The 25,053-nt window shown below is 49.8% G+C and overlaps 1 protein-coding gene across 1 annotated transcript; it reads right to left on the reverse strand.

The window, feature by feature from the left end:
* Window positions 1-9,064: 9,064 nt before the first annotated feature.
* On the reverse strand, window positions 9,065-22,074 carry Pim1 (Pim-1 proto-oncogene, serine/threonine kinase). The gene is made up of 8 exons (XM_042055771.1): window positions 21,892-22,074; window positions 15,554-15,742; window positions 13,377-13,728; window positions 13,172-13,278; window positions 13,030-13,080; window positions 12,566-12,932; window positions 10,962-11,138; window positions 9,065-9,999 (listed from the first exon to the last, which is right to left on the reverse strand). Exons 1-8 carry the CDS (start codon window positions 22,072-22,074, stop codon window positions 9,842-9,844), a joined length of 1,584 nt encoding a protein of 527 aa, XP_041911705.1. The 3' UTR covers window positions 9,065-9,841.
* Between the last annotated feature and the right edge of the window lie 2,979 nt (window positions 22,075-25,053).

Genomic DNA, 25,053 nt, shown 5'->3' on the forward strand with positions numbered 1-25,053 from the left:
AGGGCTTGGGTCACTTCTCCAGCTTTGCTGTCTGCAGCACACACAGCTTGTGGGCTAGGCTCCAGCTGTTCTAGTTCACCGCTGCTGCTGCTGCTGTTTTGGTGGTTGTCCCACGGTGCTGGTATCTCCAAAACTGCTGGGGTCTCTTGCTGCAAGCCGACTGCACTTTCACCAGAGCAGTAGGCTCTCTTCAGGGACTCCAGCCCGGCTACACGGCCAAGTCTCAGCTGCTCTCCATGACCCCTCCGTGCCTTCAAAACCAGCACCACCTGGGGTGACTACCAGTCCTGCTGCCAGTGGGAGCTACAACCTTGGCCACCTCTGGAACACAGCTTTTGTGTGCTGACCCTGAGGAAACACTTCCCAGAAGATTTCACCTCAGTGATGCTGGTCTCTTCTTAATCACAGCTGATTCTTCAGCCCCAGCTGACCAGACACCATAGATTTTTCACACACAGGCCCAGTAGAGTCTCTGCTTCCCTCGGAAACCCCACAGGCCAGGCCTCCGTCGTCTGCCCAGCGCTCAACATTCTTTCTTGTTTGTTGTTCGAAACAGAGTTTCTCTGTAGCTTTGGAGCCTGTCCTGGAACTAGCTCTTGTAGACCAGGCTGCCCTTGAACTCACAGAGATCCTCCTGCCTCTGCCTCCCGAGTGCTGGGATTAAAGGCGTGCGCCACCACTGCCCAGCTGGCTCTCAATGTTCTTCCAGGCTCCCACAGAATAGCTCAACACTCAGTGGCTTTTCTAGCCTGAATTTCCAAAGTCCTTCCACAGTCCTTTGCAAAACATGGTCAGGTCTATCACATCGACACCCCATTATCCTGGTCCCAATTCGTCTTAGTTAGGGTTAACATCGCTGTGATGAAATACCATGACCAAAAGTAACTTGGGGAGGAAAGGGTTTATTTTACTCCCTGTTCCATACAACAGTTCATCCTCAAAAGCAGTGAGAACAGGAATTTAAACAGGGCAGGAACCTGGAGTCAGAGCTGATGCAGAGGCCATGGAGGGGAGCTGCTTACTGGCTTGCTCCTCATGGCTTGCTCAGCCTACTTTCTTATAGAATCCAGGACCACCGCTAGCCAGGGATAGCACCACCCACCATGGGCTGGGCCCTACCCCATTAATGACTAATTAAGAAAATGCTCCACAGACTTACCTGCAGTCCAAGCGTATGGGGACATTTTTTTTTCAATTAAGGCTCCCTCCTCTCAGAAGATTCTAGCTTGTGGCAAATTGACATGGTATGGTATGTACATCTTTTTTTAAGATTTTATTTATTATGTATACAATGTTCTGCCTGCATATCTGCCTGCAGGCCAGCAGAGGACACCATATTTCATTACAGATGGTTGTGAGCCACCATGTGGTTGCTGGGAATTGAACTCAGATCCTCTGGAAGAGTAGCCAGTGCTCTTAACAACTGAGCCATCTCTCCAGCCCCTATAAGCTTTTTAAGAAGTTTCATTTTGTTTTATCAAGACAGGCTCTCTGGTAGCCCAAACTGGCCTCAGACTTGATACAAAACCAAGGAAATCCTTGAACTCCTGATCCTCCTGCTTCCATTACCCTACAGAGCCAGCACAGACAGGTGAGTACCACCTGCTTACTGCTGTGAGGTCCAACCTTCTGCCTGCTCCTAGCGGACATTTGTAGAGAGGGATAGTCCTTTACACCAAAATCCATGACCCTCTCTCCTTCTCATCTCCAGTTGGTCATGTGCTACCTGAAGAAGACAGATTAAAATTTCCAGCATTTCTTAGAGCTGACTGTGCACACAGAACATGATAAAAGCCAGAGAGATAGAAGCAAAAATGTTGCTAGTGAACACCAAGGACAAATTCCTTCAAAGATGCTTTGGTGTGCACATTCTACCCCAAGGGGGAAAGAGATGGGAAGGAGGGATGGGAGGAGGGAGAGGAGATCAGGCGGCCACATGGCCCCCTTGGCTACTGCAGATAGCTAAGCCTGCACCTCATGGCATCTTGATATGCTGTTTATCCATAGGGTCTCACATAGCCCAGGCTGTGGAACCCACCAAGTGTCGGAGGATGACCTCCAGTGCCTGAACCTCCTGCCTCCACCCCCAAGGTGGCTGGGTTTACACGCATGATCCACCACCGCATGCTCCACCACTGCACGCAACCATCATCTTGCTTGTAAAAGGCTTTTCGTGTTTCACTGGGAGAACACGTTCCCCTTTAAGCACGGGATCTCTAAAAATGTGTGGTATGTAAGTATAGCTCTGTCATCGCGTGGTCCCAGCACCTGCCCCCTCCACCCCCTGATGACACATCTCTCTAATTTTACACTACAGTCAAAAGTGAGATGGGGTATTAAGCCAATGCCTGTTTATTTATATCAGTCCATGGGGAGCATCCACACGAGAGCGTGAATAATCTCACCGGAAAGGGGAACTTCCGTGGTATATTTGGCTCAGGGACATGTTTTCATTGATGGGGGAAAGGAAAGAAGTGAACACTGAAGAAGAAAAAAAAAGAAAGTCATCTTACCCAGGGGTAATTTATATGCACAAGATTCAGCAGGCATTCTAAGTGCTCGCTCAGCCGGGTATGTTTAGGACAAACGTTCACAGCCACCTAAGCGTCACGTAAGCATCACCGCAGTCAGGACGCAACACAAGTCCTCGCCCCTCCCCTGAGGTTCCTGGCGCCCTTTTTAGTCTTTCTCTTCCCCCAACTAGCTCTAGGTCACCACCAAGCTGCTTTCTGCCACTGTGATTCAGGCTAGCTGGCTCTAAAATCTCCCTTCGATAGCGTCATACAGGCGGTGACTGGTTTGTAGGGATGACCACGACTGGGTGACAGAGACTCTACATGAGCATTTCTCTTTCATGGACGAGAAGCTAAAAATCAGAAGCTAGCTATCTGCCCAGCTCAAGTCAGAAGAGAATTCGGCTGTGGTGTGTCTCCAAGCCAGGGAGGGGTCGTTGCCTACACCACCACACTGCTACTGCCCCTGGTTTATGTGGGCCCTCAAGGTCTCAGGGAGTTAAATAAAAGATTATCTCATATACGATGGCAAAATTTTGGAAAATAGAAGATTAGTAATTTATTTCCACTTTAGAGCCATGGGCTGGCAATGCGGCTCAGTTGATAGAAGGCTTACCTGGCATCCTAGGCATCCTGGGTTCTGTTCCCAGCACCAACAGACCAGGCAGACACCTGTGTCCTAGCACTTGAGAGGTAGCGACAGGAAGATCAAAAGTTCAAGGCTAGCCTAAGCTATAAAAATAAATAAATAGCCAGGCAGTGGTGGCACACACCTTTAATTCCAGCACTCAGGAGACAGAGGCAGGCAGATCTCTGTGAGTTCGAGGCCAGCCTGGTCTACAAGAGCTAGTTCCAGGACAGGCTCCAAAGGTACAGAGAAACCCTGTCTGGAAAAAACAACCAACCAACTAACCAACCAACCAACCAACCAACCAACCAACAAATAAATAAATAAATAACGGGGCCTGGCGAGATGGTTCAATAGTTAAGAGTGCACACCAGTCTTACGGAGGACCCAAGTTTGGTTCCCAGCATCCACATCAGACAGCTCACGACCGCCTGTAACTCCAGAGGATCCATGTCACCTTCTCGCCTCTGTAGGCGTTCACACTCAACTGTGGGCACCCTCTACAGACATATGCATACACATAACTAAATACTGAAAATAAATCTTAAAACTGCCACATCAAAATAAATAAATATAAAAGCATTTATTTCGTAAGTAAGAAAACACTACACATGGCATTCAGAACAACAGGTTATATCTGGGGGCAGCGGGGCACTAACTAAGAAAATGATCCGGTCACACAGACATCCACAGAAGGGCATGACTGTGACTGTCCTGCTGGGAGCCCAGGATAGCTTACAACTCATTAAGTAGCTGAAGATGACCTTGAACATCTGATCTCCTGCTTCTACTTCCCTGTGCAGAGATTACAAGCCCTCAAATTCTCTGCCCAGGGCTCCGTGCAGGCTAGATAGGCACACGAGCCCCATTCCTAGCTGGCTTAATGTTGGCTCTTGAGCTTGGTGCTGGATGCACCAACCAATATGACACAATTCATTCATAGCCGTGTTTAGGTGGGTCATGAGCATGGATCCCAGACCTAAGGTCGCCAAGAATTCTGCACATCGGATGTCCTATTACAGTAAATAAAAATGATACGGTCTTCTCAGCTTGGCACCAGTTCTGCTTTGTTTCCACTTCCTCTCACAGCCACCGGAGGGGTCACTGCAACCTTGCTGTTGGCAATCGGGGTTAGTAGCACAAGGCCACTGCGGAAATGAACTGCGGGGAGGGCGCGGCCATATCTGCTCCAACACTGCTCTCGATAGGTCCTTGTGGTAAGGGTTTCCAAGAACCAGCGGAGCGTTAAAGGAGCTGAGCAACACTTACGAGAAATGCGACCTGCCCCACCCCACCCCCATCCTTCGGCCCCTTTCTCCCCTACTTTGCGGTCTCCAGCCCTTCCTCCCTTCCAGGACACACAGGTGCTGGGCATGTCTGTTTCCACAGAATGGGGTTCTTGCCCCAACTCTGCTCTGACCTCCATGTCCTGGAGCCCCGCAGGGGCCCTAGGATGACCCCATCACTCAAATGTGTAGTTGTCAGCAACACCACTTGGGTTCGATTCCCACCACCAAGAAGGAAATTGTGTCCGGCTAACAAGGCAATGGGCATAGATACAGTATCACGTAGACCAGGCTGGTCTTGAACTGGGTAAGCTAAATATGATCCTGAACTCCTATCCTCCTCCCTTTGCCTCCCAAATGCTGGAGTTAGGCACACACAGCTCACCCGTCAAGAAACACTATCCTAAACTGGGCAGTGGTGGCACACGGCTTTACTCCCAGCACTCAGGAGGCAGAAGCAGGCGGATCTCTGTGAATTGAAGGCCAGCCAGGTCTACAGAATGAGTTTCAGGACAGGGATACATAGAGAAACCCTGTCTCCAAAAACCAACAAACAAAAAATACTATTCTTTTTTTTAACTTTATTATTGATGGAGGCATATGCCATAGTACACAGGAAGAGTTCAGAGAATAATTTAGAGGACTTGGTTCTCTCCTTCCGTCATGGGATCCTGGGTCCTGGTGGCTGAACTCAGATCAATGGGTTTGGCGGTAACTGGTCAATGCTGAGCATCTCACGTGTCCTCAGAAGTACTGTTCTTCACACACTTTCGAATGTAAATCCCTGGGCCAGGTGCTGGGGCACTGTAACCCCAGTACAGGGACTAGAACAAGGTCAGGGGCCCAAGATTGCCCTCGGCTACTTTTCAGCTCATAGTCCAGCCCTGTCTCATAAAATCAGTATCAAGTAAGGGACGAGGGTTATCACTGGGAGTGAGAGGAGAAGAGGGGGATGGGGCAAACGTGATGAAAAGATATTAGAAACAGGTATGAAAACGTCAAGTGGGAGGCTGGAGAGATGGCTCAGTGGTTAAGAACACTGGCCGCTCTTCCTGAAGACCTGGGTTCAATTCCTAGCACCCACATGACAGCTCAGCGCTATCTGGAGCTCCAGCCCCAGGGGTCCCTCCATCCTCTTCCGGCCCCCTCAGGCACCAGGAGCACTCACGGTGCACAGACACAGGCAGGGAAAACCCCCATCACATAGTAAAGTGGGGAGAGTAAATGTCAGCACGGAGCCCAGCCTTCCCCAAGCTGACCTAGACTTCCTCCAGATCCTTTCAGGGCAGTGAGGTAACTCCAAGGGTAAGAGTGCTCGCCTGAGAACCTGGTAATAAACCCATTTGGTCCCTGGGATCAAATGGTGGGAGGACAGCAAACTCTGGCAAGCTGTCATCTGACCTCCACACGCCACCCTGGCATCAGGTCCCAGGCAGAGCTACATACTGAGACCCTGTCTCAAAATATTAATAACAATAATAATAATAAAAATAAGCCAGTGAAATGCTGCTTCCCCTTTGGAATGTTCCAATCTCTTCGGTCATGTATCCACCCCGCTTCAAACCCCTCCCGTCCCCCCATCTCCTGCCTCCTTGACAGCCTACAACATTGAAAACCTGCGCTGCATTCCGGGCAAACCAAGAGTGACATAAACACTCTGGTCTCCACTTCTTGGAGAGAAGGTAGTGACAAAAGAGCCGAGCCTCTCTCTCCCCACCCAGGTCACAACCCCCTTCTTACTCCATAGAAGTGACAACCACAATCAGACACCTTACCCCCGTGCTGGGACCCGCCTGGTACTGTCCTGAACTGGCAGGAGAGATTTGCATGTTCATATACTCAATAATATCTAACCTTTAAAAAAAATTTTTTTTGAGACACGGTTTCTCTGTTACTTTGGTGCTTGTCCTGAAACTCACTCTGTAGACCAGGCTGGCCTCGAACTCACAGAGATCCTCCTATCCCTGCCTCCCAAGTGCTGCGCCACCACTGCCAGGCTCTAACCATTCTTTCTAAATTTAGCCTCCAGGAGGCAGAGGCAGGTGGATCTCAGTGAGTTTGAGACTAACCTGATTTACATAAAGAGGTCCAGGCCAGCCAAGGCTACAGAGTGAAACCTTGTTTAATAAATAAATAAAATAAGTAAATAAAAAGAGAGAGAAAACCAAACCATGGACCATCTCCTGATCGCTGACCTCTCCCACCCTAAGAACTCCTTGTTTTTCTTCAGTAGCTGTCTTTCCCCCCAGCGATCTCAACAGCTGAAAAAAAAGCCCCCAACTCATTTCAAGGGCAAGAAGGGTCAAGCTCTGGCAGATTTCACTAGAAATTTCCAGCAACTTTCATTTGTCCACTTGCAACGTTACTGGAAAGGATGCAACCGGTGCCTGGACTCCCTGAGCTGCCGGGCAGTGTGTATACAGGAAGGAGGAGGGGATGGAGGGGTAGGAAAAAGGGGAACTTCAGAAAATCAGCCCCCTAAGAACTGAGAAATACTTCCTTCCTTTCTGCAGCCGCATGGAGGCTGTGCTGGGGTTTGGGACCTAGTCCAAGATGAAGTGGCAGAGGGCATCTCAATGCAAGGAAGGGCACTGTGACCTGGATTCTCCCCTAAACACAAGTGCATGGGGCCAAGTTCCCAAGAGGTTATGGATACACAGAGAAGGTCAAGATGACCCCCAGGGAGGTAAGAAGGTTGGAACTGTTACCAATGAGCATAAAGAGACAAGAAAGCAATGTTTACACCTGGGTGTGGTGATGGCAACCACATCATCCTAGTTGTAGGGAGATCAGGAGTTCAATGCTCTCCTGGGCTATTTAGGCAGTTTGAGGTCAACCTAGGCTACTTGAGACCTTGTCTCAAAAAAAGAAAACATTTATTCATTACATGAATCAGCAGCGGTTCAAATATTAGAACACACCCAGACCACACATGTGAGGCAAATTGGGGGGGGGGTCCCATCTCCCAGTATAATCTAACACACAAAACAGACACTGACCCTGAAACCAAGGACTAAAAATGGTTGGGGGTAACATTTCAGTCACAACAAAAGCTGTCAAGTAAGCTGTAGAGAAAACCCTGCAGCAAGCCAGTAGTAGCAAGTCACATAGCCAATGTCCAACCCCTTCACTGAAGATGAAGGGACCCAAACCATGCCCTAATCTAATGCTTTCTTTTTATTGGGTGTTCTGTCTGCATGTTTTTGTGTTTGGACTCATGTGCATGCTTAGTGCCCTTAGAGGCCAGAAGAGGGCACTGGATCCTCTGGAACTGGGGTTACAGATGGCTGTGAGCCACTGTGTAGGTGCTCGAAGTGGATTCCAGGTTGAGCCATCTCTCTCCACCTCCGTGTCCCCACCACCTTTTGAGGAAGGACCGATGTAGTCCTGGAACTCTGTAGCCCAGGCTGGCCTTGCACTCAGGGCCACTGGGTTCTGTCCAGCTGGGTGCTTGTCCTCTTTCCGTCTAGACGAGGTCTTCTGTGTCCCAGGCTGACCTTGAACTCCTGATTTTGAAGCTTCCCATTTCCAAATGCTGGGGTTATAGGTTTACACCAGCAAGCCTGCTCTTCGGCGTATTTTGAGATCTGTCCTATGCTAATCTTCAACTTCTGGACTCATGTGATTCTGCTAGGCAGGTGGTTACCACCTGACTTCAAAATCTATCCCTGTGTAGCCGGGCAAGGTTACACACACCTTTAATCCCAACACCAAGGAAGGCACAGGCAGGATCTAGGAGTTTCAGGGCAGCCAAGGCTACATAGAACCCACAAGTGCTGCCTGTAACCCCAGCATTTGATAGTGGTAGCAAGAGAATGCTCAATGCTGGTCCCTTACATGATGCCGTGTTGGGGAAAATTAGTCCCAACTGAGTCTTGTCCAACATCTATGACTTGGCTGCACCTGCTTTATAAGGGTGATGATCCCCAAACTTTGGGGCCTTTTTTGGGGGCATGTTTCCTTAGTGGAGAGATTGCCTCACAGGCAGGGAAGGCCTGCATACCATTGCACACTGGGTTGTCCAGAAAAGTCCTGTACTTCTGTGTCCCACCAGGAAATCAGATTCCATGCTCTTTCTACCTGGCTCTGAACCAAGTATACATCTTTGTATGAATGAACGGAAAACACAAGTTAAGACAAAAGGTTTTTATTCAAAAAATGCCAAGTATAAAAAAAAAATAAGATCTCTTTTCCCCTGTACAGTATTTCACTCAGATAAAACCAGCAGGCTACACGCTGCTCAAACAGGATCCGGGAGGCACGTCATGCCGGCCGGAACTGTCTTTCTATCTATGTACAGTCAGCAATGCCCCTTCCCAGACAGAGCCCAGACCCACTCCAGTAAGCAGGCAAGGGGCCCCTCACAGAAGGGACGACAGCAGCTGTCCCACCGGAGTCCCTTCACCCCAGCAAGCATTGCAGCCCCCCCAAAAGGTCCCCAAATCAAGAGGGAAAAAAAAAAAGAAAGAAAAGAAAAACAGAACATGACAATAAAACCCTAGGCAATAGCCAGTGGAAGCTTGGAACAGGAAGGGAACCAAATAAATAAATAAATAAATACATTAACATTGACTTCCAGGCCAGAACTGCCATCTTTCAGAAACAAAACAAAACAAAAAACCCCAACACATAAAATATAACTTAAAGGCATTTTTTTCTTTAAATTGCATCGACTACAATCCTTTCACGGGCTACCATGCCGACTGTACAGACATTTACAGCTTGTCTGGTTGTTGCATTGGTTGTGCATTCTGTGTGAGGTCTTGGCTTTGAAACAGTTAAGTAGAAACCAAAAAGGAAGACCAGTTCACTTGGGAGTTTTACTAAAGGAGGCAGAAAAAGGGCAGGTGGCTCAGCAATTGGCCCTGCAGCCTCTTCCACGGCACCTTTCACAGGAAGTGGGGGGAGGGGAACAGGGAAGAGTAGGGAACCAAACCCAGGCAGATTCTTGGAGAAGCAGCAGGTAAGAGGCAAGTTCAAGTATTTCTCCCAGCACAGCCGGAGTCCCCACAGAAGGCACTCAGAGGAGTTGGAAGAGGTGACAGGGACTTTAAAATATATGGTGCTAGTTTTTGTTTTTTTTTTTTTAAATCCCACCCCCAACAGGTTTTTCCCCTACCCTAGCCCATCCTGGTGACCCAAAGTCTTCTGGTCACTAAAGGTCTATGGCAGGGTTCTGACCCACTCCCACCCCCCACCCTAGGATTCTGCAGAGCCCAGCAAAACTCGACACTGTGAGAGTGGCTATGGGAGGGTATGGGGCCTGGGAAATGAAGTAGCATCTCTTTCCCCTGTGGGAGGCTGCTCCAGGAACCTGGAGTCTGGAATGAGTTGTCATTGCTGTCCCTGCATGAAGCAGGGTCCTGGAAGCCAGAGACAGCTGTCCCGCTCGGGAGTGTCTGACAGAAAGGCTGCTATTTGCTGGGCGCCGGCGACAGGCTGCGCAGGTGAATCTCGGCGGTTGCCTGGGGTAGGAGGACATCCTGCATCCATGGATGGTTCTGAATTTCTTCGAAGGATGGCCGATCTGAAGGTCTCAGGGCCAGACACCATCTAATGAGATGCTGACATTCTGCAGGAGGCAGGACAGACGGAGGTTAAGGATGACTCACTCGACTTGTTTTTGAGAAGCAAAGGTCTTCCCAAGGCCCTCAAGTCTGGGCTTTTAAAGAGGCACGGACTGCGTTCAGAACATTGCTGGGTCCTCTCAGCGAGAAAGGACCAATACCGAAAGCCTGCGTCTGCCTTCAGTTAAAAAAAAGCTGGCTCTCCTCTTAAACCTGTGGTTTCAAACTTCAAATAGCTGGGGCCTTTCCCACGACACCCACTCACCAGAAATAGGAAGGATGACAAGGGTTTGATGAGCCACCACCGAGCAAGATGAGGTGATTCAACTCATCTACCAACTTGCAAACACTGACACTACTCGGGATGAGGTCATGGGACACGATATTTAGAGAGCTATTGCCTTAGGGGGAGGTGGCTTAAACAGCCCTTGACTTTTTTTTTCTTCTAAACTTTGTTAAGAGATCAGGTCCACGCTGGTAGTTAAACTTTACAGGGTCTGGTGGTTGGGTGAGATGTATATAAAACCAGCTTCAATTCCAGCATGACCAAAACAAAAACTGAATGAAAAAGGGGAGGGGCCGAGACAGGATTCCAAGACCAACCAGAACTCTTGAGTTAAACCCTGACTCCTAAATCAAATCAGAGGCAGGCCAGAGCCCTCCTTAGTGGCCCTGTCTCCTCAAAAGAAGAATGAAGGAGTAAAAATGGCGGCTAGGGCACAGCCCCCATCCTCTCTTTCTACAAAGTACCAGGTTTAGTGGTTCACGCTGGTAACCCCAGCACTGGGGAGGCAGAGGCAGGAGGATCTGAGTTTGGGACCAACCTAGTCTACAAAGCTAGTTCCAGGACAGGCTTCAAAGCTACAGAGAAACCCTGTCTCAAGATGGGAAGCCTTACTCAAAACCAGCCTTCCAAATATAATAACCCCAAGTGAGTGTCCCAACCAAAGGGTTTCGTGGAAGTTACCTGAAGAGACCCTTTGCCTGAAGAACACTTGACCCTTGATGATCTCTTCATCATGCTCAAAGGGAATATCTCCGCAGACCATATCGTAGAGCAGAATCCCCAGGGACCAGACTGCTGCCGACCTGCCATGGTAGCGATGATAGCGAATCCACTCTGGAGGACTGTACACTCGGGTTCCTGCAGGCCAAGGGAATTGAAAGAAAACAGCCTTAGCAAAAATAAACAAAGCAAACTAGTCCAAGTAGCTTCTTGGAAAAAAAATTTTTTTTTGAAACAAGGTTTCTGTGTGTCTGTAGACCTGGCTGTGCTGACCTTGAGATCCACCAGCACCTGGCTTTAAAATACATTTTTTCCCTAGCCCTAAAGTGGAATCCTTTATATAACTCCTCTCCAACAAACAATCACTCAAAAGCTAAAGTCTGCGACCCTGGGCAGTAGTAAAACTCACTCGCAGTGGGACAGCCTTGAACTGCACAGACCCTGTCCAGGACTGTCAGATCAGATTCTCATCTAGACCCGATTGGGAGGGGATCCTTATACGCACCCTAGTCAGGGTGCCCTTTGGGAAGCTTTCCTCGGGGGTTCTGCGCAAGCAAAGCACAACACCTACACTCTTTCCTCCCCAGTCGGGAAAGGCAGAGTTGCAGGGCTGGTTTCAGACCACGTGATTCCTGTTTACAAACTTTGGGTAGTAAAAAAAAAAAAAAGAAAAAAGAAAAAAGTGCTAGCCTCATGGTGCTCAACAGGGGGCAGCAAAGACTTGCCCGGGGGAGGGAAGAAAAAAAAAAAAAAAAAAAAAGGGAGGACGACTCAGCCAGCCATTAACTGTTAAATACAAAAAATGCAGCCCAACCCAGCGTCCCCCACCGGCAAAGAAATCCAAACCACAAGCCAGAGTCACAGTTTTGAAAGGCTGTCGTTTGTTAGGGTGAGCCACTCAGACCACGACCCACCCTCTTGCTTTGATCTAGTATCCCTCCATTCCTTTTCTGAAAGAACGCGATCCAAGCCCCTCCCTATGATAGGTTTTCAGTCTCCCTGCGGGAGACACCCAACTAATTTTCAAACCAGCAACAGATCTAATTTCACAACACTCATTCCAGGCTTCGTCACCCCACAACACCCCTAAGTATAGTGAAACCGCGGCTGATTCCCTAACCCTCAAAAACAAAACAAAACAAAACAAAAAACCCCTGCAGTTCTAAGAACTACCTTAAAACTCCCCCCCAAAACAAAACAAACTACAAAACCGGCATCAATGTCTCCCGCCACCACCAGCTCCACCTCCTTCCACTGGCGAGAAAAGTGGGTCAGACTTTAGCAATCTGGGCTGTAGCCGGTTGCCCACGACTTCGTATTCGCCGGGAAAGCATGGAATTAAATAAATTCCACTAAAAAAAATTACAACCACGCCAGAAATGTTGCAGGTTCGTTCAGCCGGCTTGAAATCCCCGGCTGTACTATGTCGGGAAGCTCGCCTGTGCCCCACCCCTGCCAGCAGAGAGCCCGACAGCCCAATGACCTTTACAAAGGGCCGGAGCTGAGGCCGCTGGCGGCTTCCAGGCCGGCACCTTGGGCAGCTCCCTCCCCGGGGCCTGGCTCACCATCGAAGTCCGTGTAGACTGTGTCCTTGAGCAGCGCCCCCGACCCGAAGTCTATGAGTTTGAGCTCGCCGCGGTTCAGGTCGATGAGGATGTTCTCGTCCTTGATGTCGCGGTGGAGAACCCCGCAGTTGTGGCAATGCCGCACGGCCTCCAGCACCTGCCAGAAGAAGCTTCGAGCCAGCTCCTCCTGGAGGGCTCCCCGTTCGGTGATAAAGTCGAAGAGGTCTTGTACCGGCTCGGGCCTCTCCAGGATCAGCACGAAACTATCGGGCCTCTCGAACCAGTCCAGAAGTCTAATGACGCCCGAGAAGCCGCAGCTCACCTTCTTCAGCAGGACCACTTCCATGGGCACTCGGGTGCCATTGGGCTGCAAGGATGAGGGCGAGGGGTTAGCGCGCCGGTTCCGGCACGCCCGTCACCACCCACCCACCCAGACGGAGGGTCGCCGGCTCAGATTCACTCACCAATTCTCCCCAGTCGGAAATCCGGTCCTTCTCCACGTGCTTGATGGCCACCTGGAAGAGAGCCCCGGGTCTCCATCAGATTCTCCCTCTCCTGTTTAAGCATCCCTCCGCGCGCCCTCCCCAAGGCGGGGTGCCCACTCACCGGCAAGTTGTCGGCGACGCGGATGCCCGAGTAGACAGAGCCAAAGCCACCGCTGCCCAACAGCGGGCCCACCTGGTACTGCGACTCCAGGGGCTCCTTCTCTTTGCCTAGAGAGGAGGCACGGGACACTAAGCGCAAGGCCCACGCAGGGGTCCCCGGGCGACCCCCCCCCGACCAGCGCCCGGGGTGGGGTGGGGACACTCACTCGGCGCCAGCTTGGTAGCGTGCAGGTCGTTGCAGGGCGCGGCGCGCAGGTGGGCCAGGGAGTTGATCTTAGACAGGAGCATCCCCACCTCCAGCGTGTCGGTGCGGAGCCGGTGCTGGGACGAACAGCAGCGGCGACGGAGCGAGCTGGGGCTGCGCCGGCGGCCGGGGCTCAGACTGCGGGTGGCGTTGCGGCTCGGGCTGCGGCTGGCGCGCAAGGCCGAGGGCGAGTCAGAGGACGACCGAGGGCGCTGGCGGGGCTGGCGGCGGGCGGGCTCGCCGGCCGGGTCAGGCAGTGCGGGAGGCGGCGGGGCGAGTGGCGCCGCGGGACCCAGGGCTGCTGCTGTTTGTGGCTGCTGCTGCTGCTGCTGCTACTGCTGCTGCTACTGCCGATCCCGCCGCCGGCACTGCCGACTCCCCTCCAGCCTCCTCCGCCACCACGGCCGCTGCTGCAGACGCCCGGCTCGCCCCGCCGCCAGGAGTAAAGGGGCGGAGCGCGCCGCCGGGGAGGGCGCGCGCGGCGGGCGGGGACGGGGCGGGGCCTCTCCGGGAGGCCGAGGCGGGGAGCCTGGCTGGCGCGGCGGCGGAGGGCGGCGAGGGGGCGGGGAGGCGGCGGGACCAGGGCCGCTCCCCTCCGCTCCGCCCCCTGGCGGCTTCGCCCTTTTCCCCGGCCCCACCCCCGCGGGCGCGGCTCCAGCCAACCGGGAGCGACCTCATCTGCATAACGCGCCGCGGGCCCCGCCCCCACCCCGCCCCGCGCCTCGCGGTCAGAATGGTCGCTAACGCCGCCACGACGTGGCGGGAAGGAAAAGGCGCCAAAACGGAGGGGGAGGGGCGCTGGGCGTGCGGAGAGGCGGGAGCTGGGTGGCGCGCGCGGCCGGGGGAGGAAGGATGGGGAGGGGCGTATCGATTCAAACCCAAACAATAACAAAGCCATCAAAGGCCGCCCGAGGCCAGCTCCGCCGGCTCTAGGTTTCCCAGAGATTTGGGGAGTGTTTTGAGGGGGGAAGAGGGGGTCGAGAGCTGGCGCTGGAGCATAGCAAGTTGCGAGCCATGGAAGGGCGTTGGTGTGGCCGGCGCGGAGGCCGTGCGAGGGGACCGCGTGCATGTGTGTGGACGCCGAGCAGGGTGGTCCTCTTGTGTGACTCAGCCCCGAGACCTCCAAGGCTGCCGGGGCGGGGGGACGATGCACTCTGTGGGCTCGATCCTGAAGGTGGGGGTTGTCTTTTGGGGGGGCGCAGGCTGTGCAAGACGTGAGTCACCAGCGTTTGCACACCGAGGGAGTGAAGGAGTCACAGGCCTGCGAGGAGAGTGGGGGCGAGCTACGCGTCTTATAGAGACCCTGGAGACCGGGGCTGCGAGGAGCCGGTGATAAAGATTCTCAATTTAGAAATGAAAAAAAAAAAAAGAATTTTGAAGGTACCAGTAGGTCCTGATCCCTTCAGAAATCAACCGAATCCGAGTGCCCGAGAGAGGAGGAAATCACGACACAAATGTTAGCTTTCTGGTGCCAGATGCTGCCTCAGCCCCTTCTGAGAGGGCGGGAGGAAGAAGGAAAATTCTTGATCGAGGCGAGGGTGGGAAGGGGCCGCTGTGTTTAAAATCAGAGGTTATTCGGGTAGTCCCCTTCTCAGCTTGGTATTAGCAGTCAGGCGATACCGTCTATTATTGGCCCCGACCCAGCCCTGTCTCAAAGGAAATTCCCCACGTACACGTGGAAATACCACGGAAAGCTACCCGATTCCGCTTTCTTCTTTTGTCCTTTTAAACTTCATGGAGAGTTGATGACGACGTGTGAAATGAGTCAGCTCTCATCCTCTGTAATCCATAAGTTGAATTATCAGCGGCCAAAGTAATTGAAAGCTAACCGCATCCCATTTTCGTTATTTTGTTTTTAAGTCCGAGGGACTTAAAGGAGGAACGTGCCTGTTATGGCTGCAGTTATTAACGCATTTAGATGTTTCCTTTACATTTATAAAGATGCCCAGAGACTCCACAACTTTTATGGATGCCTCTTACAAAACATGACATATTTCCCTTTTGTTTGTGTTCCGTGGCCTAACTCATTCATTTTTGATGACGAAAGGAGAAAACCCAGGGGAACAAGAATTACTTCCTTTTTTGCAGATAGGAAAATGAAACGTAAGTAGTGTGACACGGGGTCATACAAGAGCTAACACAACAGCCAAGGGAGCCGACGGAATGACCCAAATTCTGCTCCTCCTCCGTTTTCAGACTCCGAGGACACTGGCTTTGAACAGGACTCCGGGAAAAGCACAAGAATGGCTGAGGTGGTGCACGCACCTTCAATTTCAGCATCAGGGCCAGACTAGCCTCCTCTAGAGGAAGCCTGTCTATAAACAGACACTGAAAACACCAGTGGCCTCCAGTCCTTTCCTCTCTGTCAGGCCCTCAGCTCTGCCCACATAGGGTATTTCCCACTCGTTTTCACTCTCCAGACACGTGCTTATTCCAGACTTAATGCCTCTGAAGACTCCAGTCAACCTGCCCTGGAAATGCCCGTCCTCTTCTAAAGATGTATGTTGTTGGGAAATAAATCCAGGGTCTTCCATGTGCCCCCTGTCACTGAGCTCTTCTCCAAACCCTTCTTATTCAGAGCCTTGTGCTCTGAACGAGGGAGGCAAATGTACTTCCACATTTTTGCTGAACAAACTCCAAGCATTCATTCACTGCCCCCTCCACCCATCTGACAGTCATGTGGGGTCATTAAAAAAAAATCTCTCTGGGCTGGGGCTGCAGCTCATTGGTAGAGTGCTTGCTTGCCTGGCACACTTGAAACCAGGGGTTGATCCCCATCACTATGCAAATGGCACCATGGAGCACAATTCCAGCACAAAGGAGGTAGAGACAGAAGGATCAAAAGTTCAAAGTTAGCCAGAGATACACAAGCTCTTGTCTTCAACAACAAACTTCCTGTTCAACATCTCTTCATTTATATCTATCATCTCCCCCACTTTGTTTTCCTTTGGGGGGGCGGGGTTGAGAGACAGGATTTTTCTGTGTAGCCCTGGCTGTCCTGGAACTCTCTTTGTAGACCAGGCTGGCCTCGAACTCAGAGAGATCCACTTGCCCCTGCCTCCTGAGTGCTGGGATTAAAGGCATGCGCCATCACTGCCCGGTCCTTTTGTACTTCCTAATATCCTCACTATATACTCCCTAAACCAGGCAGGTCTCACACAGTTCCTTTGCTTCTGCCTTCCCAGTTGCCTACGTTACAAGCATGCCTCTACCATGCCCACCTTTCACCCAACAAACACTGATGGACGAGAAAGAATATGACCCAACATAAACATCATGATTAAAATCATTTTATGAACCAGGTGTAGTCTCTCATACCTGTAATCCTAGCACGTAGGAGGTTGAGGCAGGAGGATTGCCAAACTGAGCTGTATAGGGTAGCTAGATTTATGGCTGAATAATTAGTTCAATGATAAACATTCCTCTGTGCTGGGCAATGGTGGTGGCCCATACCTTTAATCCCAGGTCTCGGGAGGCAGAGGCAGGCGGATCTCTGTGAGTTCAAATTCAGCCTGGTCTACAAGAGCTAGTTCCAGGACAGGCTCCAAAAAAAAAAAAAAAAAAAAGCAAAAACAGAGCCAGGCGGTGGTGGTCCATGCCTTTAATCTTAGCACTTGGGAGGCAGAGGCAAGTGGATCTCTGTGAGTTCAAGACCAGCTCTGATCCACAGAGCGCGTTCCAGAGCTACTGGGAAATTCTGTCTCAAAAAAAAAGAAAGAAAGAAAAGAGAAAAGAAAAGAAATTCACCTAGCATTCCTAGGGTTCATCCCCAAATAAGGCAAACAACAAAAACCCAGAACATTTAAGTGGACTCAGAAAAAATAAAAGAAGGTGAGAAAAAAATAAACCAGAAGATTCAATTAGGCTGCGTTCTGTTCTGAGTAGTACCTGGTGGCTATGCAAATGGCTATTTCCTAATCTTTCTTCCTAGGGTGTGGACTGGATACAGATGGTATCGCCTACCTCCTCGCTGTAAAAGGAGGTCAGTGAGCAGCCTAGCCCCAGATGCCACAGACTCCTAACAAACGCCAGCCGTGACGACGCTGCTGCCGATTGTGATGACGACAGTGACAGCAACAGGAAGAGAGATTGTTGAAATGTCATTTTATTATTATTATTATTATTACATTGATGTGGGGCAAGGGCACATGGGTGCAGACCACAGTGACCATGTGGAGGTCAGAGGGCAGCTCTGGGAGTTGACGTTGGAAAGCTCTTATACCTGGAAGGGTCCAAAGGTACCATGCTGGCTAAGGGCAGGTGAGATGGCTTTGTGGGTGGAGGTGCTGCCAAGCAGAGTCTGATCTCTGGGATTCTCAAATCTCCCAAGTTGTCCTCTGCCCTCCCCTCCTCGGTAAACAAACATACAAACAGAGTGGGGGACTAGAGCCATGATGGCCCGGCTGTTAGTAGTGCTTGCTCCTCTTTTGGAGGGCCTGAGTTGAGTTCCCTGCACCATGTCAGCTCTCACACCCTCTGGAGCCCTAGCTTTCAGTGGTCCTAGGTCCTATTCTGGTCCCTTCAGACACCTGCCTTCACACGCATCTGCCTCTCCCCACCCCACACCCACATAATTTAAAATAAAATATTAAAAAAAAAAACTTTTAAAAGATAGTGAATTATTAACCGGGAGCGGTGACACTTGTAATTCCAGCACTCTGGTGCTGAGGCCAGGTCAGCCTGGGCTACATAATCAACCCTACAAAAGAAAGGGTCGGGGGTTAGGGGTTGGGAAAACCCTATAAAAGAATCAGAAAAATCACTCCAATAATTAAATAATGTGTGGTTTTGGAAAGAAAAGAGCCATAGCTGTGCTGGCACATGGGGGAGAGAGTATCATTTGATATCACTAAGCTGAACACTAATCAAAGTGACCCATAGGTCATTTCCATATGATAGATTTAATCAAGTCTGTGTCAAAGGTTGACGGCAATGTTTGTAATCAGAGATGTGTAGGAGGAAGTTTGAAGGGACAGCCAGGCCAGTTTTAAAGCTCTTGCTTGTCAATGCCAGGGATCTAATCCAGGGCCTTGGACGTCTAGGCAAGTGTGCACACCAACCACTGAACCCATGGAACCGTGCCCCTGGGCTTCTGGAGCTGAACTGGACAATGTGTTTTTTTTCTTTATTTATTTATTTAGATTTTTCGAGACAGGGTTTTTCTGTAGCATTGCATCCTGTCCTGGTACTTGCTGTGTAGACCAGGCTGGCCTCAAACTCACAGAGATCTGTCTGCCTCTGCCTCTGCCTCCCGAGTGCTGGGATTAAAGGTGTGTGCTGCCATGTGGCTTCTTCTTGTTAAGGTTTTTAAGTTAATTCGTAGAAGTAATTAGTATCTGCATGATTTATTTCTCTCTTACAAAAATTACCCTAAGCTAGGTGGATGTGGTAGTGCCTGCCTTCAATCCCAGCGCTGGTGAGGCAGAAGCAGGCAGATCTCTGAGTTCAAGGCTAGCCTAGTCTACAACAGTGCGTTCCAGGACAGCCAGGGCTGCATAGGGAAACCCTGTCTCAGAAAGGTGAGGGTGGGGCTGTAGATTATGAGTGCTTGCCTAGTGTCTTTGAAGCCCCCTGCCTTTAATCCCAGGCATTGCCTGAAATGGAAGTGAGATTTCCCTCCAACCCCTGGTAAGAGCAAACAAAAGCTTCTTTAAATAAAGCAAAAGCAGAAAGTAAGAGGGGTGATCCTTAGGCTCTCCTGGAGCCCAGCTACAGATCTGAAAGACCAATAGGCCAGCGGCTTTCCTCACCACAGGAGAGACAGAAGATCCCCAACTCAAGCTGTCTTTTGAAGCTGATAGCTGCTGAGTACTGTCTCAGCCCACATCCTGGTCCATACCCAGACTGCTTGAGATCCAAGCGGACAACAAAGGCAGCCACTAACCCTCTTGATCCTTTGGAGAAACTTACTTTTCAACATATGCTTCCTCTTTCCCAAGCTCGTCTCACTAGACACAGACCCATCTCAGCGTGGCCAGCGCTTCTCGGCAAACAGCCAAGCTGTCCGACCGACCCTTTGAAGGAGTTTGCTTTGTTTCGTGGGCTTTTGTTTGTGTTTCTGTTTTTGTTTTATGGAAATGGTGGATTTGAGGGGGTTTTTGTTTGTTTGTTTGTTTTGTTCCTTTGCTTTTTGTACTTTTTGTAGTTTTTTTTTTCTCTTTTACATTGTAGCTGGGTACAGTTCCCAGCACCCATATGGTAACTCACAAAATCACGTGTAAGTCTAGTTCCTGGAGGTTTGACACCCTTTTCTGTCCTCCAGCAGCTTCATGCACACACAAACTTACAGGGTCATGCACACAAACACAGAATAACTAACGCTTTAATTTGTTTAAACATTTATTGACAGCAAGCGCCTCACCTAGTGAGCCATCTCACTGGCTCTTAACAATTTTGCATTTGGGCTTTTGATGCTCTTTATAATATTGGGGACTGAGTGAGCCTCAGTTCTGCAATGTGGTAAACAATCACTCAACTACTGAACTGCATTGCCAGCCCTCCTTTCTCTCTTTGAGACAGGGACTCGCTAAGTTGCCCAGGCTGTCCTTGAACTCATTGGATCCCCCCTGCCTCAGCCTCCTGACTAGAACCGTGGAGCTGGACTGTCAGGCTGGGTTAGCTTTTTTCCGGACATGGTCTTGCTGTGTCGCTCGTGGTGATACAGACCTTGTGATCCTCCCGCCTCAGCCTCTAAAGCACCACCTGGCTTAGTTTCATGTTGTGTTTTGATTGTTATTGTTTCTAATTGTTTGCCGGTTGTCGTTGTATTTGTCTGCATAGGATCTAACTGTAGCTGAGGCTGACTTGAAACTCACTGTAGCTTGGGGGGTACCTCCATCTTGAAGGGAATCTACCTGCCTCAGTTTCCCCACCATGCCCAACTTCATTTAACTTTATTTCTGTATATGTGTGCTTTGTCAGCAAGTATGTCTGTGTACCACGTGGAGGCCAGAGGGGGGCATCAGGTCCCCTGAGGCGGGAGCTGGAGTTGCAGACGGTGCTGAGAATCAAACCTGGACCCTCTGGAAGAGCAGCCAGGGCCCTTAACCACTGAGCCATCTCTCCAGCCCCATTACCCACAGTCTTACACTGTAGTCCAGACTTTGTTTTATTTTTAAGAAGGGATTCAAACCTCTCAAATTCTAGGAATCCCTCGGCCTCGGCCTCCTCTGTAGGTGAGACAACAGACTTCAACAATGTATGCCAGGTGCCTGGAAGCCAGAGAGCCTCTGAGTATCTGGATACAAAGTCAGCTGTCCCCGGGGACTTACAGCACTGGCATTACCTTTCCTTGCCTAGGGTGACATCTGCTTCTATGTCCAATGATGCCACGTGATTTGGGCATGGTGGCACGTGCTGGTAATCCTAGCAGTCACAGAGGCCGAAGTGGGAGGAACAGGAGTTCTAGGCCAGCCTGAGCTAGATAATAAGGGCTAGAAAAGACACCCACTCATCTAGAGAAGGTCATACTTACGTCAGCCGGCATCATACCCGAAATCATTCTTATGAATGGGAGTTAAGCTGGCCAACAGCCAGTCGTGAGTTCATTGTGTTTCTTTCAGACTAATGTGAGGCCGCCTGGTATTTTCTCCTCTTTTTAAACTCAGTTGGGCAGTGGTGGCACATACTAATACTTCCAGCACTTGGGAAACAGAGGCAGGCAGAGCTCTGTGAGTTCAAGGCCAGCCTGCTCTACAGAGCAAGTTCCAGGACAGAGGGCTACACAGAGAAACCCTGTCTTAGAAAAACCAACAGCAACAAACAAACAGATCTCACACCAATTATTTGTATTGCTAATGTGACAACATCTAAGCATTTATTGTCACCATCCATAAGAACAGTGAGCATCACAATGTAGCTAACTGACAGAGCACTTGCCTAGCACGCATAAGGCCCTGTGTTCAACACCCAATACCTTGATTTGTCAGTCAGCCAATCATTTTAGGGCTGAAGATGTGGCTCACTGGTATAAGCACTTGCCTAATATGCAGTGGGCCCTGGGGGCTCAGCCTCTAGCACTGGGAGAGAAAAGTAAAGTTTTTTTTTTTGTTGTTTTTTTTTTTTGGTTTTTTTTTTTTTTGGTTTTTCGAGACAGGGTTTCTCTGCAGATTTTTTAGAGCCTGTCCTGGAACTAGCTCTTGTAGACCAGGCTGGCCTCGAACTCACAGAGATCCGCCTGCCTCTGCCTCCCGAGTGCTGGGATTAAAGGCGTGCGCCACCACCGCCCGGCAAGTAAAGTTTTTTATAGCAGTTAATAAGAGTTACTTTCCTGTTGCTGTAATAAAGCATGCTGGAAAGGCGATTTACAGAAGGAAAGGTTTATTTGGGCTTCTGGTTGCTTAGGGTTGGAGTCCACAAAATCAGAGCTCAGGCAGTTGGTTGAACAGATGGAGAAGCTGAGGACTCCCATCTTGAACCATAGCAAACAGAGAGAACACGCACGAAATGGGGTGAGTCTTAGAGCTTTCAAAGCTCACCTCTGGTGATACACTTCCTGCAAGAAAGCCACACCAGCTAAACCTCCCCAAGCCATCATCCATGGGGACAGGTTCAAATGCCTGAGACAATGGGGCACATTTACTATTTGTTCGTGTGCGCCATGGTTTCTGGTCTGTGGAGCCCTGACTGTCCTGGAACTCACTCTGTAGACCAGGCTGCATGGCTTGGTCCTCTTACGGGACTTCAACTAGCAGGAAGAGGGGCTGTCTCCGACTCTGGCTTTTAGGACCCTACTCCTCATACTGGGTCTCCTTGTCCAGCCTTAACACACGGGGAGGTGTTAAGTCTTACTGCAACTTGATATGCCATGTTTTATTGATACTCATAGGAGATGTGTCATTTCTTGGACGAAGACAGAAGAGGAGGAAATGGGGAGGGAAGGATGGGGATGGGGATGCTGCAACTGGGATGTAAAATAAATGGACAAATTTTAAAAAAGAAAAGAAAGAATTAGTTATATAATGATCTTTTCTGTCTGAAATGGTGAAAACAAAAATACAAACTTCAACCCAGAGGTGAGGGCCACCTCTTGCCTCGAATCCCAGAATTCAAGACTTAAAAAGTCGGGGCTGGAGAGATGGCTCAGTGGTTAAGAGCACTGACTGCTCCTCCAGAGGACCCAGGTTCAATTCCCAGCATCCACATGGCAGCTTGCAGCTGTCTGTAGCTCCAATTCAAGAGAATCTGACATCATTATACCGATGAGCATGAAATAAAGTTAAATAAAGTTTAGAAAAAAAAAGACTTAAAAAGTCTTCCAATGCCGGGCGGTGGTGGCGCACGCCTTTAATCCCAGCACTCGGGAGGCAGAGGCAGGTGGATCTCTGTGAGTTCGAGGCCAGCCTGGTCTACAAGAGCTAGTTCCAGGACAGGCTCTAAAAAAGCTTCAGAGAAACCCTGTCTCAAAAAACAAACAAAAAAAAAAACCCAAAAAACAAAAAAAAACAAACAAAAAAAAAAGTCTTCCAAGTTTGAGGCCAGCCTGGTCTACAAGAGCTAATTCCAGGACAGACTCCAAAAGCTACAGGGAAACCCTGTCTTAAAAAATCAAAAATAAATAAATAAAATACTTGGTCTTCAGGGCTGGGGACACAGCTCAGTAAATGAACTTACCTAGTAGGCACAAGACCCTGAGTTCAGTTCCTAGCACCAAATATACAAACAAACCAAAAACAGCTTTTAAAAAAAAAGATTTTTGAAGCAAAATTCTGTCTTCTTTAAGAATGTACTTGTGCTGGGCAGAGGTGGCACATGCCTTTAATCCCAACACTAAGGAGGCAGAGGCAGGTGGATCTCTGAGTTTGAGACCAGCCTGGTCTACAGAGTGAGTTTCAGGACAGGCTCCAAAGCTACACAGAGAAACCCTGTCTGAAAAAACAAAAACAAACGAACAAACAAACAAACAAAAGTACTAGCATAAATTTATTTCCAGATTCCAGGCTGGAGGAATATCTCAGTGGTAGAGAGGTACTTGCATGACATGTACAAGGGCCTGGGTTCTTGTCCCAACAGTAGAAATACGTAACTATACATAAATAAATAAAAAGATGACGTGTCCTAAAGCAAAGGCCTAGAAAAGTGGGTGTGGTCTAATAAAAAATGATACCTACGCCGGGTATGGTGTGTGCGTGGATCTGATCCTAGTCTTGGGAGGTAGAGGAAGGAGGATCAGGAATTTTAGATCACCTCTGTCTACGCAGGGTGTTCCACCACAGTCTAAGCTACACCAGACCCTGTGTGAACAAGTCAACAATTACAATCTAACTTTTTTGGAGGGTGAGGGGTTGAGACAGGACCTCATCAAGTTCTCGCTGGCCTGGAAATCACTCTGCAGAGCAGGCTGCCCTTGAGCTGACTGCATAGCTCTCCTTCCCTTGGCGTCCCTCGTAATTGTCACTGGATTACAGGTGTCCACTGGCACGTCCATGCTATCTAATATTAGCTGTGTGTTCATCAGTCCTTTCCCATGGTACATATGGCACATGCATATTCATGCCATATCCATATGGCACATATGTGCATATTTTTCTCTAATTCTCGTTATTACTCGCATACCTAGAAAATGAAATAAGTTGCCCAAGGACCACAAGTGATGAAGATGCAAGCCGTCATTCATCCCTGGGGTGTCACTGTGCATCAGAAGGCATGCTCAGATCACAGACAGCAAACGGGCACACTCTAGAGATCCAGGAAGAGAGGCAATAGATGAAAGACAATATTGTGTCCAAGAGGAATGGCACCTAGGGCAATACCAGAACTGGGCTGAGCTCTGCCGCCACAATGGAGTACTTACTCGACTAGCACGGGCCAGGTGCTGGGTTGGTACCCTGATCGTGGGCAGTGCAAAAGAAGCAGCATCCTGGTTTTTGTTTTTGTTTGTTTTCTGTTTGTTTTGAGATGGGGTTTTTCTGTATAACTTTGGAACCTGTCCTGGAATGGTAGAAGAGGCTCCAGAAGGACTGACTGAAGACCCAGAGGACAGGAAGGAGTGCCGAGAAATGCTGTCCCCTGGACAGGGCGTGACGGTCGTGCTCATGAGCACACGGCAGTTGTGGCTACCTGCACCAGACCTACACAAGAGCAAGCTGACCAGTCCAGCCAGCACACTAGCCGGAACCAATTAAAAATAAAATGAAACTGCTGGGTGGTGGTGGTGCAGGCCTTTAATCCCAGCACTCGGGAGGCAGAGACAGGCAGATCTCTGTGAGCTCAAGGCCAGCCTGGTCTACATAGCCAGTTCCAGGACAGGTTCCACAACTACAGAGAAAACAGTCTTGAAAAACAAATACACGAAAGTACTCACAGGAGCCAGGAAACTCAGTGCCTGGGAGAAGTGAAAGGGAAGTTCAGATACATACGATTAAGATACATGAAATTATCAAAAATCTGGTGTGGTCACTGAAGTCTTTAATCCCAACACAGGAGAAACAGAGGCAGGAGGATGTCTGTGAGTTTGAGGCCAGCCTGGGTGTACAGAGTGAATGGGAGGCTAGCCATTGCTACATAGTGAGACCCTGTCTCAAAAGATCAGCAATGACTCTCTTGTGTCTTGTGCTGGTGCTGACTAGTTTTAACAAAACGAGGAAATAACTCCTATTGAATGTTCAAGGCACTAAATTCTGAGAAGCAGGGCTGGAGAG

Source organism: Arvicola amphibius, chromosome 9 (assembly GCF_903992535.2).
Source record: "Arvicola amphibius chromosome 9, mArvAmp1.2, whole genome shotgun sequence".
NCBI classification, from domain to species: domain Eukaryota; kingdom Metazoa; phylum Chordata; class Mammalia; order Rodentia; family Cricetidae; genus Arvicola; species Arvicola amphibius.

Coding starts and splice junctions, on each gene's coding strand:
- Pim1 (XM_042055771.1), bottom strand. CDS start 22,074: ATGCAGCCTGGTCTACAGAGTGAGTTCCAGGACAGTCAGGGCTCCACA. Junction 13,279..13,376: donor CGCTACCAAGCTGGCGCCGA/GTGAGTGTCCCC, acceptor CCTCCTCTCTAG/GCAAAGAGAAGGAGCCCCTG. Junction 10,000..10,961: donor CAGGCAAAGGGTCTCTTCAG/GTAACTTCCACG, acceptor TGCCTCCTGCAG/AATGTCAGCATCTCATTAGA.